This window comes from Dermacentor andersoni, chromosome 1 (genome assembly GCF_023375885.2).
Source record: "Dermacentor andersoni chromosome 1, qqDerAnde1_hic_scaffold, whole genome shotgun sequence".
NCBI lineage: Eukaryota > Metazoa > Arthropoda > Arachnida > Ixodida > Ixodidae > Dermacentor > Dermacentor andersoni.
In genome coordinates this window covers 391192688-391210871 of record NC_092814.1, presented here as the reverse complement: position 1 = coordinate 391210871, position 18184 = coordinate 391192688, and the positions used below count along the sequence as shown (strand labels likewise).

Below are 18184 nucleotides of genomic sequence, written 5' to 3'. Positions count from 1 at the left end.
ATACCGTAATAGAGTTCAAGGCTAGATACACAATATTAACGCGGTACATGAATGCGTTACGTATCGACAATGTTCAGACTTGACTCGCGTCCTATTTTGATCGTGGGCAGAGCTGCGGGAGCCCCTCTAGGCCCGTCGCCATTCTATATTGCCGCTGTTCGAAGCTGAAAGTTTAGCGACGACATTCTAAGAAGTTTCCTAATCCAAACAACTTGATGACACCTTTTAGGAAAGCGCGAAAACATGCCACTCGTCGTCGCCAGCACATTCGCCATTCACCTTCCAGCGCGATCCCACATTTCAGCTTAGCGCCGTAAGATAGACGGCACTGTGATCGCAATATCGCGGCGCCCTCAAGAAAGCGGTATATACCGGTCGCATATTTGCTATTTCTAGTTCTTTTGGTCCACTGTGAATCAATGTTTTTACAGACAAGCTGCATATGGCTAGGTTGTAGAAAAAATTGCGTGCGTTATTGAGCCGTGTAGATCGAGAATTTCTCCCCATACATAGGCTGATACCGAAGATAGCGCAATACCGGCCGACCAGCGGCGAAGTTGCAGCAGGCTCCCAGCACTCCGCCAACTCCACCAACTTGCAAAACTAAGTTCAATACCTGAGGTCCAAATGCAACCCGTATCATATATTAAGCTGATAAGAACTGATGCTACACTTAGACCCGCGTCGGCCATGTCTACGTTCGCACCGCCCTCTCTTTGTCGGCGTGCCAAGTGCTTGCGTATCTCCTTTCCTTGCGCTCTCCCGTGGCGGTGGCACCGTAAGCGTGCTGCCCCCCAGGCCCACGAGGCGGAAATAAATGCGAACCGTCGATGTGGCCCCGATCCCGCAAACTTAGAACGTTTCACAGGATGTTGTGACTTCGGGGGTGGGGGACGAGAGACGGACTCTTTCCGCAGATGACGAAGAAATGAAAAACGTTATACAATATTTACAGATAGTGAATGATAGCCTACATGTATCTGTGAGAGCGCATCAGACCGACTGGGTGGCTGGAGGCGACTCTCTCCTTCACAATGGGCCGGTTCTCCCATTAATCTCTTTGGCGACTCCTCGTCGGCAGGAACAAGTTTGGCGACTTCTCGTCGGCAGGAACCAGGCTGGGCGGTTGATGACGTCATTCGCGTCGAATTCTTGATTCGTCGTGGAGACCGCTGGCTGCTTCTTGAAGTCCCCTCCCGTGTCGAATTCTCGATTCGTCGCGGAGAAGTGGGAGCTCTCGTAGCCTCGATGATGGACACGTAGTATGGCAGCTCTCGTCGCCTTGATGACAGGCACGTGGTTTGGCACTACAGCACCCCCACCGCCAGATAATACATCCAGAAGTAAACCTGTTCGACGCGGCTCGACGTATGCGATGCACTGATTGAGCGACGTTCTTGATGGAGTTAAGGAAATGGCTTTGCCGCCCTTTCAACCACTGGTCTTTCCTATTCTTAAATCTGAGAGAGGTCACAGAGTGACCGCACATCAACGCCAACCACTTCGGCGAAAGTGAGCACCCTCCCAATGTTCTCCACAACGCCAGACCAAACGCCACGATAACAAACGCTCTAACCGCCTCTGTGCTCTCAACAGAACCATTACGGTTACAGTACTAAACACGAAACACGCAGCCTATAAAGAGCCCTGGACACAGACCTCTACAAATAGTGCTCTAAAAGAAGACACATTCAAAGAGAATAAACAGCTAAAGAATAGATTGCAAAGCTATTGATACCAGTCATTCGGGCAGGCCAGACACAGCTGAGGCGATCGAATAAAGTTTATATTTTGCCATGTGTCGCTCCGAGCGAAATTCTGTCACTTGGTTTGCAATGATATGCCATTCGCGTAGCTGCGGTAGGTTCTCCAGCGATCCGCATGCTCATTTTAATCGGTGACACTAGCATTACGATACCCTTCACACGACTGTGTGTCATAAGTGATTGTCAATGACCTTGAATGTGCTAAAATAACTGAAGAGGCAAGAGTATACATGAAAACGTAGCATTAAAGCTTCCAACTTCTTGGATAAGCTCTCCGATAAGCATACGCTGCAGCCTAAAAGGCTCTGCTAAGTCCGTCAGCATTTGTACGCAGCTTCCGAAATGGTTCTCTGATATTGGGCGCCAATTTCATTGGGGCCTTCCACTTGTCGTTTGATTTACCAACTCGCTGACATGCGTCGCACGACCGAACGAGTGTTTCAACCTCTTTCCTGCATCCTGGCCAACAGAAATCTTGCGCTAGCCTAGCCTTTGCCTTCTTGATACTGAGGTGACCCGCCCAAGCATTCCCATGCGCTAACTCTAAAAGCTGTGGTCGGTACTTTTCTGGCACGCGTCGTTGGTTGTACGACTGACCCTTCGAATCCTGATATTTCTGGTACTTGAGACCTGACCTACTGTAGAACGAGATGTTCTTTCGGGCCACTCTTTCATTCACACTAGCCTGCAGCACAGTTCGCGCAAGGTAACGTTTCGGTGCCACGATACGCGCCTCTCGTTCAACCCTACTAAGCTGCTCCAAGTAAAATCACGCGAGACTAAGCAGTGAAACGTCCACTTCAGCCCTAGCGCCCCGTTTTCCCGAGTCTTGAAAGGCTCCTCGCCTACTGCCACTAATCCAGTAATTTATCCGTCACAAGTCTGAGTCCTCTGCTTTTCATCAGCCGTATCTCCCGGTCTAGGCTGCCGCTGTGAGGACGTTACATTGTCAGCTTCCTCGTTTGAAGATCAGCTTTCTCGTTTCTATGAGAGGGCGCGGGACCGCGATCGCGCTAATGCCATAAAAGCGAGAATAGCAGAAAACGACCGGCCCTCCTTTTCCAAAAGCTGCTCCGATTTGTTCGGAAAAAGACATGAAAAGTGTTCGGGTGAACTTGAACTCACGGCTGCCTCCGTTTGCAACCTTCCAAAAGCGCCCTCGATGTTTACCTTGGCAAGTCGCAAGCACGCGCTCTGCCCTTCTGCGACTTGTCTGATCCAGGCGCATTCCCCTGTATAGTCCCCGGGAAAAATACAGGACGCATGAATAACATCCATGGTGGCGGCGGAATCGCGAAGTGCCATTCACATTTTCCCGTTTACCACGACATCCTGCATATATGGCTCGAGCAGCTTCAGATTTTCGTCTGACTGGTTAATGCTGGCGAATGCGATTTTCTCCTTGCAATTTGAAGAAATATGGTCTTCCTTGTTGCAGCTGAAGCAGATAATTGGTCTCCGGGCCTCGAACTCGCGCTCTACGTCTGCCTTAGCTATAGCCGCCACAGCCGACTGGGCTGTCGCTGCTAGCTCCTCCCTCGCCACCTCAGCATTAGCCGATAGTCCTTTGCTGAACTCCGTCGCTCGCAGATGATTTCTCATTCGGCAAAATGGGTTGCGAAGGGAAAACCGCTTTACAGAATAGTCCTCTTTTTCTAGCCTATCTTCCTGAATAGGTTTTTCTTGGAAGTTTCGGCGTGTGTAATATTCCCCCGCGAGCTGCGCTGCCTTCTCTAGGTCTGCCTCTGGGAGCCTGTCCTGCAGCCAAAATCTAACTTCTGGAAGAATTCCGTAAAACTGCTCCAGTGCTATGCATTCAAGCACCCTTGTTGTGTTTGCCATACGCTTCTGCACTTTTGAGCCACTCTTTTAGGTTAGACTTTATACTTGTACGCGAACTCAGTGTGTGACTCGCTGCCCCTATTCGCCTGTTTACACCGCTGTTGAAATGCCTCGGCAGAGAGGCGGTATTCGCGAAGAAGCGCGGCTTTTACCTTTCTATAGTTCTCATAGTCTTCTTTAGGCAAGCGGGCGAAAACTTCCGCGGCCTCTCCTGGGACAAGTTTTTGAGATCAAAGGCTTTCGTCCCGCCCTATCTTTTCACACATACGTTCGAAATTCACGAGAAAAATTGCGATATTACCGTCTATCCTGTATGGTACCATCAGGTCCTGTATTCTCAATTTAGGCGTATCGCCTGCACCGGAAAAGGGACTTGAACACGACGAGATAATTCGACTTGGCTGTATTTCCAGTTCTCTTATTTCAAGAGCATGATCTCGCTCTTCGAGACTTTTCTTCTCCTCTGCCTCCTCGCGCCTTTTTTTTTCTTCTTTGCCTCCTCGCGCGTTTTCTGCTCCCCTGCCGCCTCGCGCCTTTCTTTTTCTTCTGCCTCGTCGCGCATTTTTTTCTCGCTTCTCCTCTCAAGAATTTCTCCCCATACCTATTTTACTTCCTTCTCAGTTACCTCTTGTGCCCTCATAACGTCCAGAATGGCTTTCTTTCGCCTTGCCGCGGCAACCGAAATGCCCATCTCCTGACAAAAATCAAAAAGGTCCTGTATCCTGAGCTTCTCCATTGCGATCTGCCGACTCGTCTCCGATTTTGCCTTTAGGTTAGCTTGGCTTCCGAAGCCTGAACTCTATGCAAGGCCTGAAGCGAACTAAGACAAAACCACTACAACCCTTTCAGAATACTTTAGCAATTGTCCTTAGCATTTACGTGTGCGACAGAGGTCTGGCGATGCGAAAGGCAAACGTCGTGCGCTCACCCCTCCAAAGTAGCTGACGGCGGTCGACCTCGTGGCTGTCGTTCAGTGGTGTAGCGGGTGTTATCTGGCTTCGAATCCCACCACTGCCACCACTGTTGTGACTTTGGGGTGGAGGACAGCTGACGGATTCTTTCCGCAGACGAAGACGAAACGAAACACTTCATACAATATTAGAGAATTTTAGTGCGCGCGGTATTCCGGCAAGCGCGCGCGGTTTGCCGGTTGACTGGGGCCGCAAACGTGAGCGGCCAGATTGGTGTCGCCAGCTGGTGGTACAAAGCTCAACCACACAAACACAAAGCCAATTACTGTATTCTGCTTAGCTGCTGGTGTAAATTTTAGACAACTGATTAATCGTGTTCACAATTACGCCGCTGGCGGCAATTCGCACCAGCAGCGAAGCAGGATATAGTCGGCTAGTGCAATTTTAACTCTGTGTTTGTCTGGTTGAACTCTACGCCGCAAATCTCGCAGTCCGCCCAAACCGCCCCCGTTTTCCGGAATAGCGGAAAGGCTAAAAGCCTCTATTTACAGATAGTGGATGATGGCGTACATGTAGCTGTAAGAGCGTATCCGACCGACTGGGCGGCTGGAGGTGACACTCATTCACAATGGCCCGATATTCCGTCAAATCACTTGGGAGACTCCTCGTCGGCAGGAACCAGTTTGGCGATTTCTCGTTGGCAGGAACCAGGTGGGGCAGGTGATGACGTCACCCGCGTCGAATTCTTGATTCGTCGCGGAGATGGCTGGGTGCTTCTTGAAGTCCCCTCCCGTGTCAAATTCCTGATTCGTGGGAGCTCTTGTCGCCTCGATGATGGGCACATAGTATGGCAGCTCCCGTCGCCTCGATGATAGACACGTGGTATGACACTACACGGAGCCACAGCCAGCTTTAAGAGGGAGTATGTGGGGAACCAATTTTGTGTGGTCTGTGTTATATGTGACTACTTGTGGTTTTAGAGTGGCCTAACCACCATGACTGCACTGCGGGACGTTGGCCAGCGCAAGTTTGCCTTGACTACAGTGAAGCAATGTGTGCCCTAGGAGTGCGGTGAGGTGCGTGTCTGTTCTACGCGCCGCGATTCGTTAGTAAAAGGTGTGGTGCGCGTTTTGCAACAATACATGGGTATACATTACATGGGCCACACAAGACAATACATGGGCCACACAAGAAGAGGAATATACAGCGTGTTCGCCGTGACAATTAACGCAATAAAGTTCACCGTTACAGTTATGTAAGGCATGATCGTCGTCGCCGCATTTAGCACAGGTTTGTCGGCCTCTGCAGCTATGCAAACAGTGGCCGTACCAGTGACATTTGAAACATTTACGAGGGTTTGGGATTACGCCGTTATGCGTATATCAATATACCCAGCCTCAATTTTCACGGGCAGTTTTCTTGAACCAAATGTAAGTATCAAATGGTTTGTTGCAATTTCTTTATCCTCCCAATTCATATTTATGCTGTGTACCTACATGCCGTTCTGGTCATTGAAGCCCTCTAGGAGCTCTTCACTGAAGTTCCAAATGCCATCGTCTGATATCACTCCTTTGCATGCAATGAGTGACCGATGTGATGTCACCGTGACTTGGGCATCCCCGTTGGCCCCGACATTAGAAATCATTTGACGCGGGAGCTTCCCGCGTGCCTCAAGCAGGGGGTCGCCGCTAGCCATTGTTCTCACTTTGTAGCCAGTTCCCCGCGTGTCTGTGAGGCATTTAGTAAAAATTAATTGTGGTTGTTCTGACAGGCTTTCCAGGGTTCCCAGCGTGTACGGCATGGTTAGGCGGAAAGTTTTCTCTGCGTCGGAAAAAATGGTTAAAGTTTCTTCGATGCGTCCTCTCTTGCAAAATGGACAATCAGTTAGTTTGGGCTAGGAAGGTAATGTCAAAAAGCTTTAAATAATTTGGCCAGCGATGCCAGCCCCTATCCACCCAGCCTCTCAAGGGGACGTGACAATAGCTCCTGCAAGGGAAGTCCTGCCAACGCGGGTTGTACTGTGTTGCTATAACCAATTACGACATAAACAAGACAGGATAGCCACACAACGTTAACCCTTATCACCAAGGAAAAAAAATAAAGTTATAAAAAGATAAAAGGGGACAGGACAGGTATGAAAGAAAAACACGAAGAAAAAGGCCACGGAGGAAGAGGACAGGAAAAGATGACTGCCGATTCCTTCCTGGCGGTTGAATTCGGGGGTTGCCGTCTACGTGAAGCAGAGGCCAAAGAGGTATGTAGCCTTTTCGGCGGGGCCTTGCAGGTCCAGACCCTCAACATCGACTCAACCCCCCGAGTACCTTTCGCCGGACACGGCTAAATTCTAAGCTTGATAAGCCAGCTTGAATGATAAGCGTGTGAGCATGCTTTGGCTTGCTTTGCCAATAACTACCTACTAACTACGCCAATTTGCACGGCCAGCGCCTGCTAACGTCCCCTGCTTTCGAACACACACAGAATTAAGCTGACGCGTGAGAAGCATGAATATAGGTGTTAAGAATGCTTATGCTTCACCTATATTAATGTGAAACATCCAAAAACCATTTAAATATGTCGAATGCACTTGCATAAAATCCTTTAAGTTTAGGATCCTTCGAAAGTACCTGCAAGAAAGGTAAAGGGAGACAGCTGACGTACATCTAGCAACGTCCTTTCCTTAACGTGATACCGTGCGCACGCAGCTTCTTTGCTTCGGCGTGAGTCTGATATGTTCACCTGTTAATTATAAAGCTTTTGCTGAAGTGAGCGCTTGTGCGTGTCCGCATCGACAGCGCGCCTAAATGATACCGAATGTGTCTCACCGGGACAGCCGAACGTCTACGCTCCCACCCTCTCCCCAGTGCCCGTCTTTTGAGAGAGACTTACGTTGTTTCGTTGAGACCCTGAAAAAGAAAGAAACAAAGGAAGCGTCAAATAATGTGGTAAGTGATGTTTCGCGCAGCCATCAACATGACTGAGCAGTGTTACAGCATACACCAATGTACGCGAGACCACGCACAGCACTGTGTGTCATCGCCTCAGCCCAAAATTATTGTACAGCTGCGAACCTCACTAGTGCTTAAAATACCGGGACATACATAGACAGGACAGCACACGGCACGAAATTCCTAGGATTTATTCCGGAAAGGCAAATGTCCTTTATGGGCTAATAAACAGTTGGAATAAACATTTGGAAGTTAGTGCAGCGTGTTGTCGTTTCTACGTCTGTCTCCGTCTTTTTAGCGCTATTGAGGTTCCGAGAATGACAGACCAACTAGTCTAAATCAATGCCTTTATTATTGTACAAGTATCTTCCTACAGGTCTCTTATTGGCAATGAGGCAGTACGAACCACTCCTCAGAAAAAAAATGTTTCGCGAGCATATCTTGCTTGTTTTCTTCTACAGAAAACACAGGGAATTTGGGAGAGGCAAATTCAAGTCGATGAGCGAAACGAGAACTAGATCAATGCAGAAGCCAACCTTTCAGCAAGTGGATTTTCTTTTTCAAGGAGGAATATGCTATCCTTGGCACTGTATATATAGGTATGGTTCTTGTAAAAGTGAGAGATGGTAAGGTGAGCCGGCGAGATAGCAACCGGGCGGTGTTAGCGGCGAGGGTGTAGAATTGAAAAGACAAATGATGCGCTACTGAACGGCGGTGGACGAATGTGAGGTAGCGCCGTGTTTCAGCCGGTTGATGTTTCACTCTATATATATTGTGACACTCTTACGTGCGTAGTGGGTTGACGCCTCCACAGTATGTGGGGCCCTAAAGACAAGTGAAGCAGGAAGATAGCGCGCGGCTGGCTAGCTCAATCTCGATTGGCGCTCAGCTGATCAAGGCTGTCTCGTCTAATTGTACCTGGCTTGTCAATAAACGCCTTTCGCGGGCGTAACAGAGTGGTGCTGGTGCAGGGTGCGACACAACGTATCATGCAGCCGCAATACCTAGAACTTCGTCTGAGCCGTCGTCGTGCGGGTGTCTTGCCAACGACCTTCCCCATGGCTCAAAACGGAGGTGGACAAAGGCCAGCTCTAGTTGTACCTGCTCAAAGGTCAGAGCCAGTTGGACCTTTGCAGCACTACATGGAACCGCGTTCGTTCGCGGGAAAAGCGGCTGAAGATGCCGACGAGTGGCTGACGCACAACGCAAGGGTGAACCACTACAACCGTTGGGCTTCTGTCACTCAGCTTGAATATGTCGCATTTTTTCTGAGTGAGACAGCCCTAATGTGGTATTAAAACACGAACACTCCATACCAACGTGGGAGCGCTTCGTTGAGGAAATTAAATATTTTGGCGTGTCCTACGGGCAAACAGAAATGCGCAGAGATAGCACTAGTTCAAAGAGCTCAAACTCCTGGAGAACCGTGTGCTACATACATAGAAGAGATGCTCAAGCTGTTCAAAATAGTAAATTCACAGATGTCTGAAGAACACTCAGTCGGGCATCTCTTTAAAGGAATTGGAGATGACTACAATTTCCCTACAAGCAGGGAACAACTTAATTCCTTCTCAGATGTCGTACGTCAATGCCATGCGTTTGAGACATCGAATACACGTCAAATTGCGCCAAAATTTCGACGCCAGGCGAATGTGACAACTGTTGCCAGAGTCGATGAGAGCCCGTCCGACGATCTTTCGCCTGCTATTCCGCAGATCGTGCGTGAAGAGCTGCTGCGACACCAGGTAATTGCGCGCAACGTCATGCAACAACCTGATACTTATTACCCGCAACACATGGTGTCTGCAGCAACCTGCGCTTCATGGTAACCGTCGGTATGTGTCACATACGTCAACCACAGAGAAGCTCCATAGCCACGTCAGGGCACATTTACGCCCTAAGACGTACTTGGAGAACACCCTTGCCCCTGCAGGTTCGCACACAGACCAACGGTTCCTCAGGAGCAGTAGGCTCAGCCATATCACTCTGCTACACGGCCCCCATGTCTGAGCGCTTTGAGGAGCAAATCATCGATCGTCGTTTCCCTGTGTGCTATTCATTCATTCACAAAACTTTATTAGTGTCCTGAAGCCCGGTCTTTTCAGACCGAGGCGGGCCGCGTCCACGTCGGCACCACCAGGCCGAGCCTTATGGCGTCATCATGGACCCTCTGGACAGCCCGTAGCTGATGTTTATATGAAGAGCTTGTTAACAACTTCTGCCAGTAAAGCCATTTTTCTTCGGGGTCGGCGAGAGTCGCGGGACAGCCCGCCAGCATGTGTCTGATGTCAATGATGCCATCGCAAACGTTACATTCTTTCCTAATTTCTCTTTCGGGGTGAATTTTATTTATGAAATACGGAGTGGGGTACGTCCCGGTTTGCAGTAAACGTAGCGTGACTGCCTGAGCCCTGTTCAATTTTACGTGTGGCAGAGGGAATTGCCTACGGCCCAAGTAGTAATATTTAGTAATGTCGTTGTAAGTTAGTAAGTGATCTTTATGCTCGCCGGAATGGTAGTGGGCGTCGGTTCGGCTCTGACCGGCACGGCAAGCAAGTCCTCGTGCCAGGTCGTTCGTCACCTCGTTGAGGTTGGGCCGAGTCTCGTCCACTTGTCCCATATGTGCAGGAAACCATCGGATTTCAGTTTTGATAATTTCGACCTTGTCGATAATTTTAGCCGCAGTCCCAGCTACATATCCTTTGTCAAAGCTCTTAATTGCTGCTTTGGAATCGCTATAGATGAAAGACCATTTGCGGTTCCTGATGGCTAGAGCAATTGCGGCTTGCTCCGCCACCGTGGAATCCTTAGTGAAGATGGTGACGGCGTCCCGTACCTCGCCCCGGCTGTCGACCACCACAGCGGTGTAGGCCTCTTTGCCTTTGACCCAAGCAGCGTCTACAAGGGCCGCCTGTTGTCCTAGCTGTTCAATTTCTTTCAACAAAGCTTTCGCTCTCGCTTTTCTCCTGCTAACATTGTGTTCCGGGTGCATATTTCTCGGAAGAGGGGTGGTTCTGATCGCGTCTCTAAGTTTCGCGCTCAATTCTACCTCGGATTCCTTCGGGTTCATCGAGCTATTTGGGTCTGTCCCTATCGCTTTGAGTATAAGCCTGCCCGCTCGCGTTTTCGTCAGTCTTTCCTGCTGCGCCATCTGTTGCGCTTCCGCCATCTCTTCTATCGTATTGTGCACGCCTAGGTTCATGAGCTTCACGTTCGAGGTGCTGATGGGTATACCTAGGGTAGCCTTCACTAACTTTCTGATCATAGTGTTTAGCTTGTTCAGCTCGGCCTGCGACCATTTAAATAGACCTGCCACGTAGGTGAAGTGACAGAGAGCGAAGGCGTGCACTAGCCTTAGAGCGCTGTCCTCACCCAGGCCTCTGTGTCTGTTGCTGATTCTCCTTAGTAACCTGATGACTTGGTCCGTTTTGTTTGAAATGTGTTGAATGGCATTCTGGTTGTTACCTCCCGCTGCTATGTGGAAGCCTAAAACTTTAATCTTTTCCACCTGCTTGATCGCGGATCCGTCGTGACAGCGTAAGATAATCTTGGGTTCCTCCCCGGGGACGTAGCCCCTGGGTCTTCGACCCCTGCGCCGATGTTTTAGGACCAAAAGCTCCGACTTTGCCGCCGAACAGTTGAGTCCCATCTCGCCTAGTGTGCTTTCCACGGCGTGTATGCTCTCCTGCAGTCTGGTCTCCGTTTGGCCTACGTTACCGTTGGCGCTCCATATGGTCATGTCATCGGCGTATATTGTAAAGTGTATACCTTCTATACTCTCCAGTTTCCTCGCGACTCTGGTCATTGCTAGATTAAATAGCATGGGCGAAAGTACGGCCCCTTGCGGGGTGCCCCTGTTTCCCAGGTTCATCACCTTCGATTTTAGTTCTCCTAGCGTGAGGCTCGCTTGCCTACCGCCCAGAAACGCCTTGACTACACTGTGTAGCCTCTCGCCCAACCCCAGCTCGGACAGGACCTCGAGGATGGCCTTGTGCTCTATGCGATCAAAAGCTTTTTCAACGTCTAGTCCCAGAATCGCTCTCGCGTGCACCGGGCTAACGTGTATGAGCTGGTGTTTGATCAGGAGCATAGCGTCCTGAGTCGATAGTCCGGGGCGGAAACCGATCGCGTTATACGGGAGTATGTCATTTTGCTCGACGTATCTAGTGAGTCTGTTAAGAATAACGTGTTCCATAGCTTTACCTATGCACGATGTAAGCGAGATTGGACGTAGGTTATCCAGATGGAGTGGTTTGCCCGGTTTTGGTATGAGGATGGTGTTAGCTATCTTCCATTCCTCTGGATAGTCTCCCTTTCTCCACAACTCGGTGAAATGATCCGTCAGGAAAGTGATCGACTCATCGTCTAGATTCATTAAGAGTTTATTGGTAATACCGTCGGGTCCGGCTGCCGATCTACTAGAGAGACCATGGAGGGCGGCCCGTACCTCACCCTCGGTGAAATCGCGGTCCATTTCCTCGCACGGTCCTCCCATGTACTCCACGCGTTCGTCGCCATCGCCCGGTTGTTTGAGCGGGAGATATTTGTCCGCGAGCTGTCTCATGACTACCTCCTGAGTCGTGTACTGGCTGACTTTATGTACCAGTTTTGTAATTGCCGTTCTCTTGTTTGACTTAGTGTCGCTCTCGTTCAATAGATGTTTGAGGATGTTCCAACTGCCTCCATGTTTAATTCTGCCGTCTGCCAAGTGGCAAACTTCGTCCCACTGCTGTTTCACGAGCGTTCTCGAATGCTCCTCGATCTGCCTGTTTAGCAACGCTATCTTTTTCCTGAGCTTTCGGTTCAGTCTTTGCGTTTTCCATCTTTGCAGAATGGATTGCTTGGCCTCGATCAGATGCGCGAGCCTACTGTCTATGCTCTCTATGTTTTCTTCGGTCTTAATTTCTTTAGTGGCCTCCCTGAGGTCCTCTTCGAGCTGGTTGATCCAGGTCTGGAAGGACTGTCTGCCCGCTTCTATCGGTTCCGATTCTAGTCTCTTCGCTCTAACTTTCCTAAAAAGGTCCCAGTCCGTGCACCGAAAGGTTCTAGTCTCTTGTTTCGGCATACCTATACCTATGTGTGTGATATAGTGGTCGCTGCCTAGATCGGTGCCCGAGTTTTCCCAACTAGCTTGTTTCGAGTTGTTGACAAAAGTTAGGTCGGGCGTAGAGTCCCTGCACGTGGACGTGCCACAGCGGGTGGGGAAAGCCGGATCGGTGATCAGGCACAGTCCCAGGTCCGTGGCAAGGTTCCATAACCCCTCACCTTTCTTTGTATTCCAAGCGTATCCCCACGCTTGGTAGGGGGCATTAAAGTCCCCTCCGATGATGAGCGGGGAGCTCTTTGCGACTGCGAGTGCCTTGTTGAAAAGTGCCCTAAAGCTTTGTTTCTTGTAGGTGGGACTGCTATAAATGTTTAGGCAGAAGATACTCTGCGCCCTGCCCTTGTGCCTTTTGAGTACGACTTCTACTAGGATATACTCGATTTTACTCAATCCGAAATGGATATCGTGTTCGATAAAGGGTAGCTTTTTGTCAACGAGGGTGGCCAATCCCCTCCCGGAATCTTTTTCTCTACATACCGATTTGTACCCGGTTAGCTTTACTTCGTCCGCTAAAGTTTCCTGCAGCATAATTACTTTTGGTTTGACCCCTATCGATCTAATTAATTGGCGCAGCGATGCCTTTTTGTTGTGGAATCCGCGACAATTCCACTGCCACACACTAAAACTGTGGGCGCTATCCATGATTATTGAATGGATTAATTTTGCTGTTACCCGCGATCGATCTCTTTGGAGCGCCCCCTGACGTTCCGGAGAGCGATTTTACGCTTTCTGATTCTGACGGCAAGAATTCGTCGTCGCCGCATTTCGTTTCGAGTTTCTTGAATCGCTGTTCGGCCGTTAACCTCCATTTCCATAGTTTATCCACTTTAAAGTTAGTCCTTTCCGTCGTCTCTCTAATTTCTTTGATTACGTCTTTCAGCTCGCTGAGGACTGAGAAAACAGAGTCAGTTTCGGGGCTTACTGCTCTTTTTTTCGGGGCGGGGGAGTTATCTCCCTCGCTTGGTTCGTTGCTTTGACCTACTGGTCTGGCTACTGCTACGCTGGCAGGGCTCGGCTGTGCCTTCTTTTTCAGTTCTGCTACCTGTTTGGTCAGCTCTTCATTAGCTTTACGCAAAGAGTTTACCTCCCTAATCAACTGTTCTATTCTGGCATCATTGCTTTCAGTCACCGCCGGCGTAGTGGCGCCACCAACGATTCTCACCGTACCTTTGACTTTATCCGCCCAGGCGGTCCCAACTTTCGGCTTGGCACCAGGTGTTCCATCTTCTAAGCGCGCCTGCGCTCCTACCGACTTGGAGCGGCTTCTCTCCCTCGCGGCCGATCGCGACCGGGCGCGTTACCTTTGCACCTGCGCTCCTCCCGACTTGGAGCGGCTTCTCTCCCTCGTGGCCGATCGTGACCGGGCGCGTTCCCTTCGGCGAGCTCGTACCACATAGGGTGTTTGAAATCTCTGCTTGCACGCCTTGTCTCCGGTGGGATGGTCTCCTCCACAGAACTTGCACTTGGGCTTGCAAACGTGGTCCGCTCGTGGGTTGGGGGCTCCACGCCCTCTACACTGAACAGAGTCCGGCGTGGGGCACACGTCCGAGCGGTGTCCTACTCTACCACAAGTAAAGCACACATCAAATTGTTTCCTGTAGAGATAACATCTCAACAAGGTCGGCCCGTAGCGCACAAAGTTTGGCGCTCTCAGTCCATCGAAGAGGACGATGACTGAGCCCGACGTCTTGATGCGCTTGGCGGCCAAAGCGAGCGGGTTGCGCTCATGCACGATATTCCTTGTGATCGTAGACTGGGAGTCCCTGATGTCGACTTGTCTAATAACCCCCTTGCACGTGGCGTGCGGGGCCGTCTCGTACGCATTGACCTCGTAGTCCGTTTCCACGATTTTGAAGGACTTGATTCTTACGTACCTTGCCGCATGGTCTGGTTCAGGCGTGCTCACCACCACGATATTTTGTGTGAAGTTGGGGCACACCATGTCTTCACTTGCTTGCTCTGCCGTTAGGCCTGAAGCCTCGATCACTGCAGTTCCAATAGCGGTGGTACTTACTTTGCTCAAATTTAGTCCTCCTCGTGGCCTGATTATAATTTTCCGATGCTCCTCGGGCAGTTGGGGCATCCTTGAGGCCTTGACTATACGATAATTGATCGAGCCGGTGTTGGTGGCGGGTCCCTTGCTGCCCCCGGTAGCGGCGTCTCCGTCGGACGCTTGCGAAGTACTTGGCGTCGCGTTCGCCGCGTTGCTGCTCTTCTTTCCAGCACGGCATCGTCGTCCGGTAGCCACTTGCCAACCGAAATCTTCCTCGTTGTTATCCTCTTCCTCTTCCATACGGGATTCTGCCATGTCCCCCTGGCACGTAGGCCGGCAAGGCCTAATGGGCCCTGCTCCTCGGTAGGGTTAGCTCCGCACGTAGTGGGATGAACAGAGAAAGTCCAAGAAAACTGTCAAAATTGGTTCCCACCTCGAAACTTCGTATCAGTCGAGTCTGGGCAACTTCACGAATCTGATGATGTGCTTGAAATCGTCGTACCTCGAGAAATTGGCCAGCGGAACATCGAAAAAGACGGAGCCGATGTGAGAGACGTGTCTGCTCCGTGCTCTTCTTCGTCGTCTCCCCCTGTGTGCTATGGTTGTCGCGACTTGGGTCACATTGCTAGGTACTGCAATTGCCGCCAACCACCGAGGTTCGACCGACCGACGATGTCTACGCGGTACTGTGCTGCACTTGGCGAAACGTATTCGCCCTCGCTCACATATCCAGAAATTCTGCCTCACCAGCACCAGGAGCCGCTGCGGAAACGTTCTCGAGCATCTGATCACAGCTTGACACCACCACCCGCTCCTCGCGTAAGCTGGTGCCCGTCTCTGCGGCGCCGCTACCCGTCGCCACTTCCGGAAATCTAGTCAACGTGGCCCTTGGAGGTGAGGTCGCTGGACAATCTTCAATGTCGACAGAAATGCCTTCACCCATTTGTATGTTTAAGAATAAGGCGTCTGTGCTAATTGACGCAGTTTAATCGATGGCCTAGTGGACACGGGAGCAACTGTTTCAGAGCTCAGTCTTTCATTTAGAAGCCTCCTAGGAAGAAAAGTGATGTTTCGCTGGGACCGCGCTGATATGTTTCGCGGAATTAGTGGGGATTTGTTGCATTTTGTCGGCGTGTACTATGTAGACGTTATCTTGGGTGGTCAAATATTTAAAGCAGCGTTCACTGTTCTACGTCATTCTACGCATGACGCAATCCCGGGCCTTGATTTTTTGAAACGGTGTGGTGCCACTGTCAACTGCAGAACGGGAGAAAACAGTGTAGGCACAAGCTTTTCTGCTGCGTTTCATGGAAGGCCCACCGTATCACGAAAGTGTGATTTGTGTATACAGGGATACAGTTGTGTCTTTGTTATTCGCAGCGTGTGTTTCAGTCGCTTGTTCCCATACCACCAACGAAACGTTTGACGCTACCCTGGAGCTAGTTCATCTGAGTTGCATCAAGAGGAATGTGCTGTTATTGTATTGCCCACTGTGAGTTGTTCAGGGACACACTAGCTTATAGACCGTCAACTGTTCAAGATAACCTGCAATGCTACCACAGGGTCTGACACTTGTCGCCTACCATAAAGATCAACTTCTGTCGCTCACCATTCTTACAGAGGTCCCTGATTCTGGGGAAGAACGCCATTTCGTTAATACATGCCCTGCCGCGCGCTCATGCATTCTAGCTATGGTGAACAAGTCACTCAGCAACAACCAGCGTCATGAAGTGGCGAATATTTTTCTAAAACATGGCGGGCTGTTTGACTTTTCGAAGCAAGAGCGGCCACCATTGTTTCCTCCTTCTCGAATACACCATCGCATAGATACGTGATCTCGTTCTAACTTTGCGACAGAAGTAGCTTAGAAGAACTTATTGTGCTAGTTGGTGCATATTAGCAAACATTTTTTTAACTGCGCAAACAAACAGCCACTGAGAGAGAGCACACAAGGACAGGCGTAGACTTGCAACTAATCTTTATTCCACAAAGACCACATATAAGTACAGCTGAGAAATACACCACTGCGCTTGCGCGGAGAAACCATTATCACCCAAAAACGTTCTGTTGAAGCAACGCGCAACCTAACTACGTTCATCAACAAACCTCATAACATAACTTGACATGCCCGTGTAAGCCGATCCTGAAAGAAGTGAAGATGCTGTGCCGGCGCCGAGATAGCCGAGCGAGAGAGTTACGCGAGGCGTATCATATAAGAAAGAAGGGCGATGATTGTGTCAGTGGCACCTCAGTTTATCTCTACTACAATGAGGTGAGGTTTCTCCATGAACGTACTTAGGTTGCGTGTCGCTTGATCAGAAAGGTTTCGGGTGATTATGCTTTCTCCGCGCAACTGCAGGGGTGTATTTCTGGGATGTATTTATATGTGGTCTTTGTGGAATAAAGATTAGTTGCACGTCTGCGCCTGTCCTTGTGTGTTCTCTCCCTCTGTGGTCGGTTGTTTGCGCAGGTTGCAAAACTGCTTGCTTTGCGACAGAAGCAGTATATCATCAGAATTCAAGTGATCAAAGACCAAGTGCGCGAAATGCTAGATAAGAACGCAATCCAAGAATTATGTAGTCCGTGGGCAGCACCAGTGATTACGGTTAAAAAGAAAGATGGTATATGAAGATTTTGTGTTGACAAGCGCCACCTCAACACCATCACGATCACTAAATTGACGTATATCCTTTCCCGCATATTGACAATGCCGTCGACTGCCTTTCATCAGCGCCTTATTTTTCGTCTGTTGACTTGAGGTCGGGGTACTGACAGATTCGTATGCCGAAGGCAGACAAGGAGAAAAAAGCATTTGTAGCACCAAACGGAATTTTAGAATTTAATGTGATGCCATTCGGGCTCTGTAATGCGCCTGCAACTTTTGAGCGCTTTATTGACAACATCCTGGGTGGTTTGAAGTGGGAAGTATGCATGTGCTATCTGCACGATGTAGTGATTCCTGGGCGCACGCTCAATGAGCACAACACACGTCTCGATCTTGTGGTAGACTGCTTGGAAAAGTGGCTTTGGTGCTGAACTCGAAGAAATGTCATTTTGAAGAGTGCCAAACACTGGTTCTGGGTCATCTACTGGATAAGGACGGCATGCCACACGATCCCGCGAAGGCTGCTACTCTGGAAGCATTTAAGCAACCTCACCGTGTAAGAGCTACGCAGTTTCTTGGGGCTTTACTCACATTTCAGCCGGCTTATTCGTGGATTTGCCAACATCCCCTATCCACTGACATGCCTCCTCCAGATGGACCTTCCTTTTGACTGGACCCCTGAATCTGAAGCTAGTTTTCGCGAGCTGAAGGCGACCCTTCAAGAGGCCGCGACGGCCGTGGAGAGATTTGCGGCAGTAAGCGGGATGCGTTGTGCGCCAGAAAAGTCCGAGGTGATCCGGGTGCACGGAGGAGGAATCTACAAGTCCCCCGGCCCTATCTACCTCTATCTTGAAGGCCAGAAGATCACGGAAGGCAATAAGACTAGGATTCTGGGTTTTTGGGTCCAGAGCAACCTGAAAGCCTCCCACACCATCCAAACCCTAAGGTCTGCCACCAACCAGATCTCGAGGATTATAAAACGAATTACAAGAAGCCGCAAGGGCATGCGAGAAGAAGA

The 18184-nt window shown here is 50.0% G+C and overlaps 1 protein-coding gene and 1 non-coding gene across 2 annotated transcripts in view; both read right to left on the bottom strand.

Moving 5' to 3' along the window:
* Positions 1-18184, bottom strand: part of LOC126518733 (uncharacterized) — a 109551-nt gene that overhangs the window by 45996 nt on the left and 45371 nt on the right. The window contains exon 4 of the mRNA XM_050168502.2: positions 7406-7422. Within this exon, the coding sequence (XP_050024459.1) occupies positions 7406-7422 (17 nt within the window). The remainder of the gene's footprint in view (positions 1-7405; positions 7423-18184) is intronic.
* On the bottom strand, positions 505-692 carry LOC126518778 (U2 spliceosomal RNA). Its single transcript, XR_007596480.1, has one exon. It is a non-coding gene; the product is annotated as a U2 spliceosomal RNA (small nuclear RNA).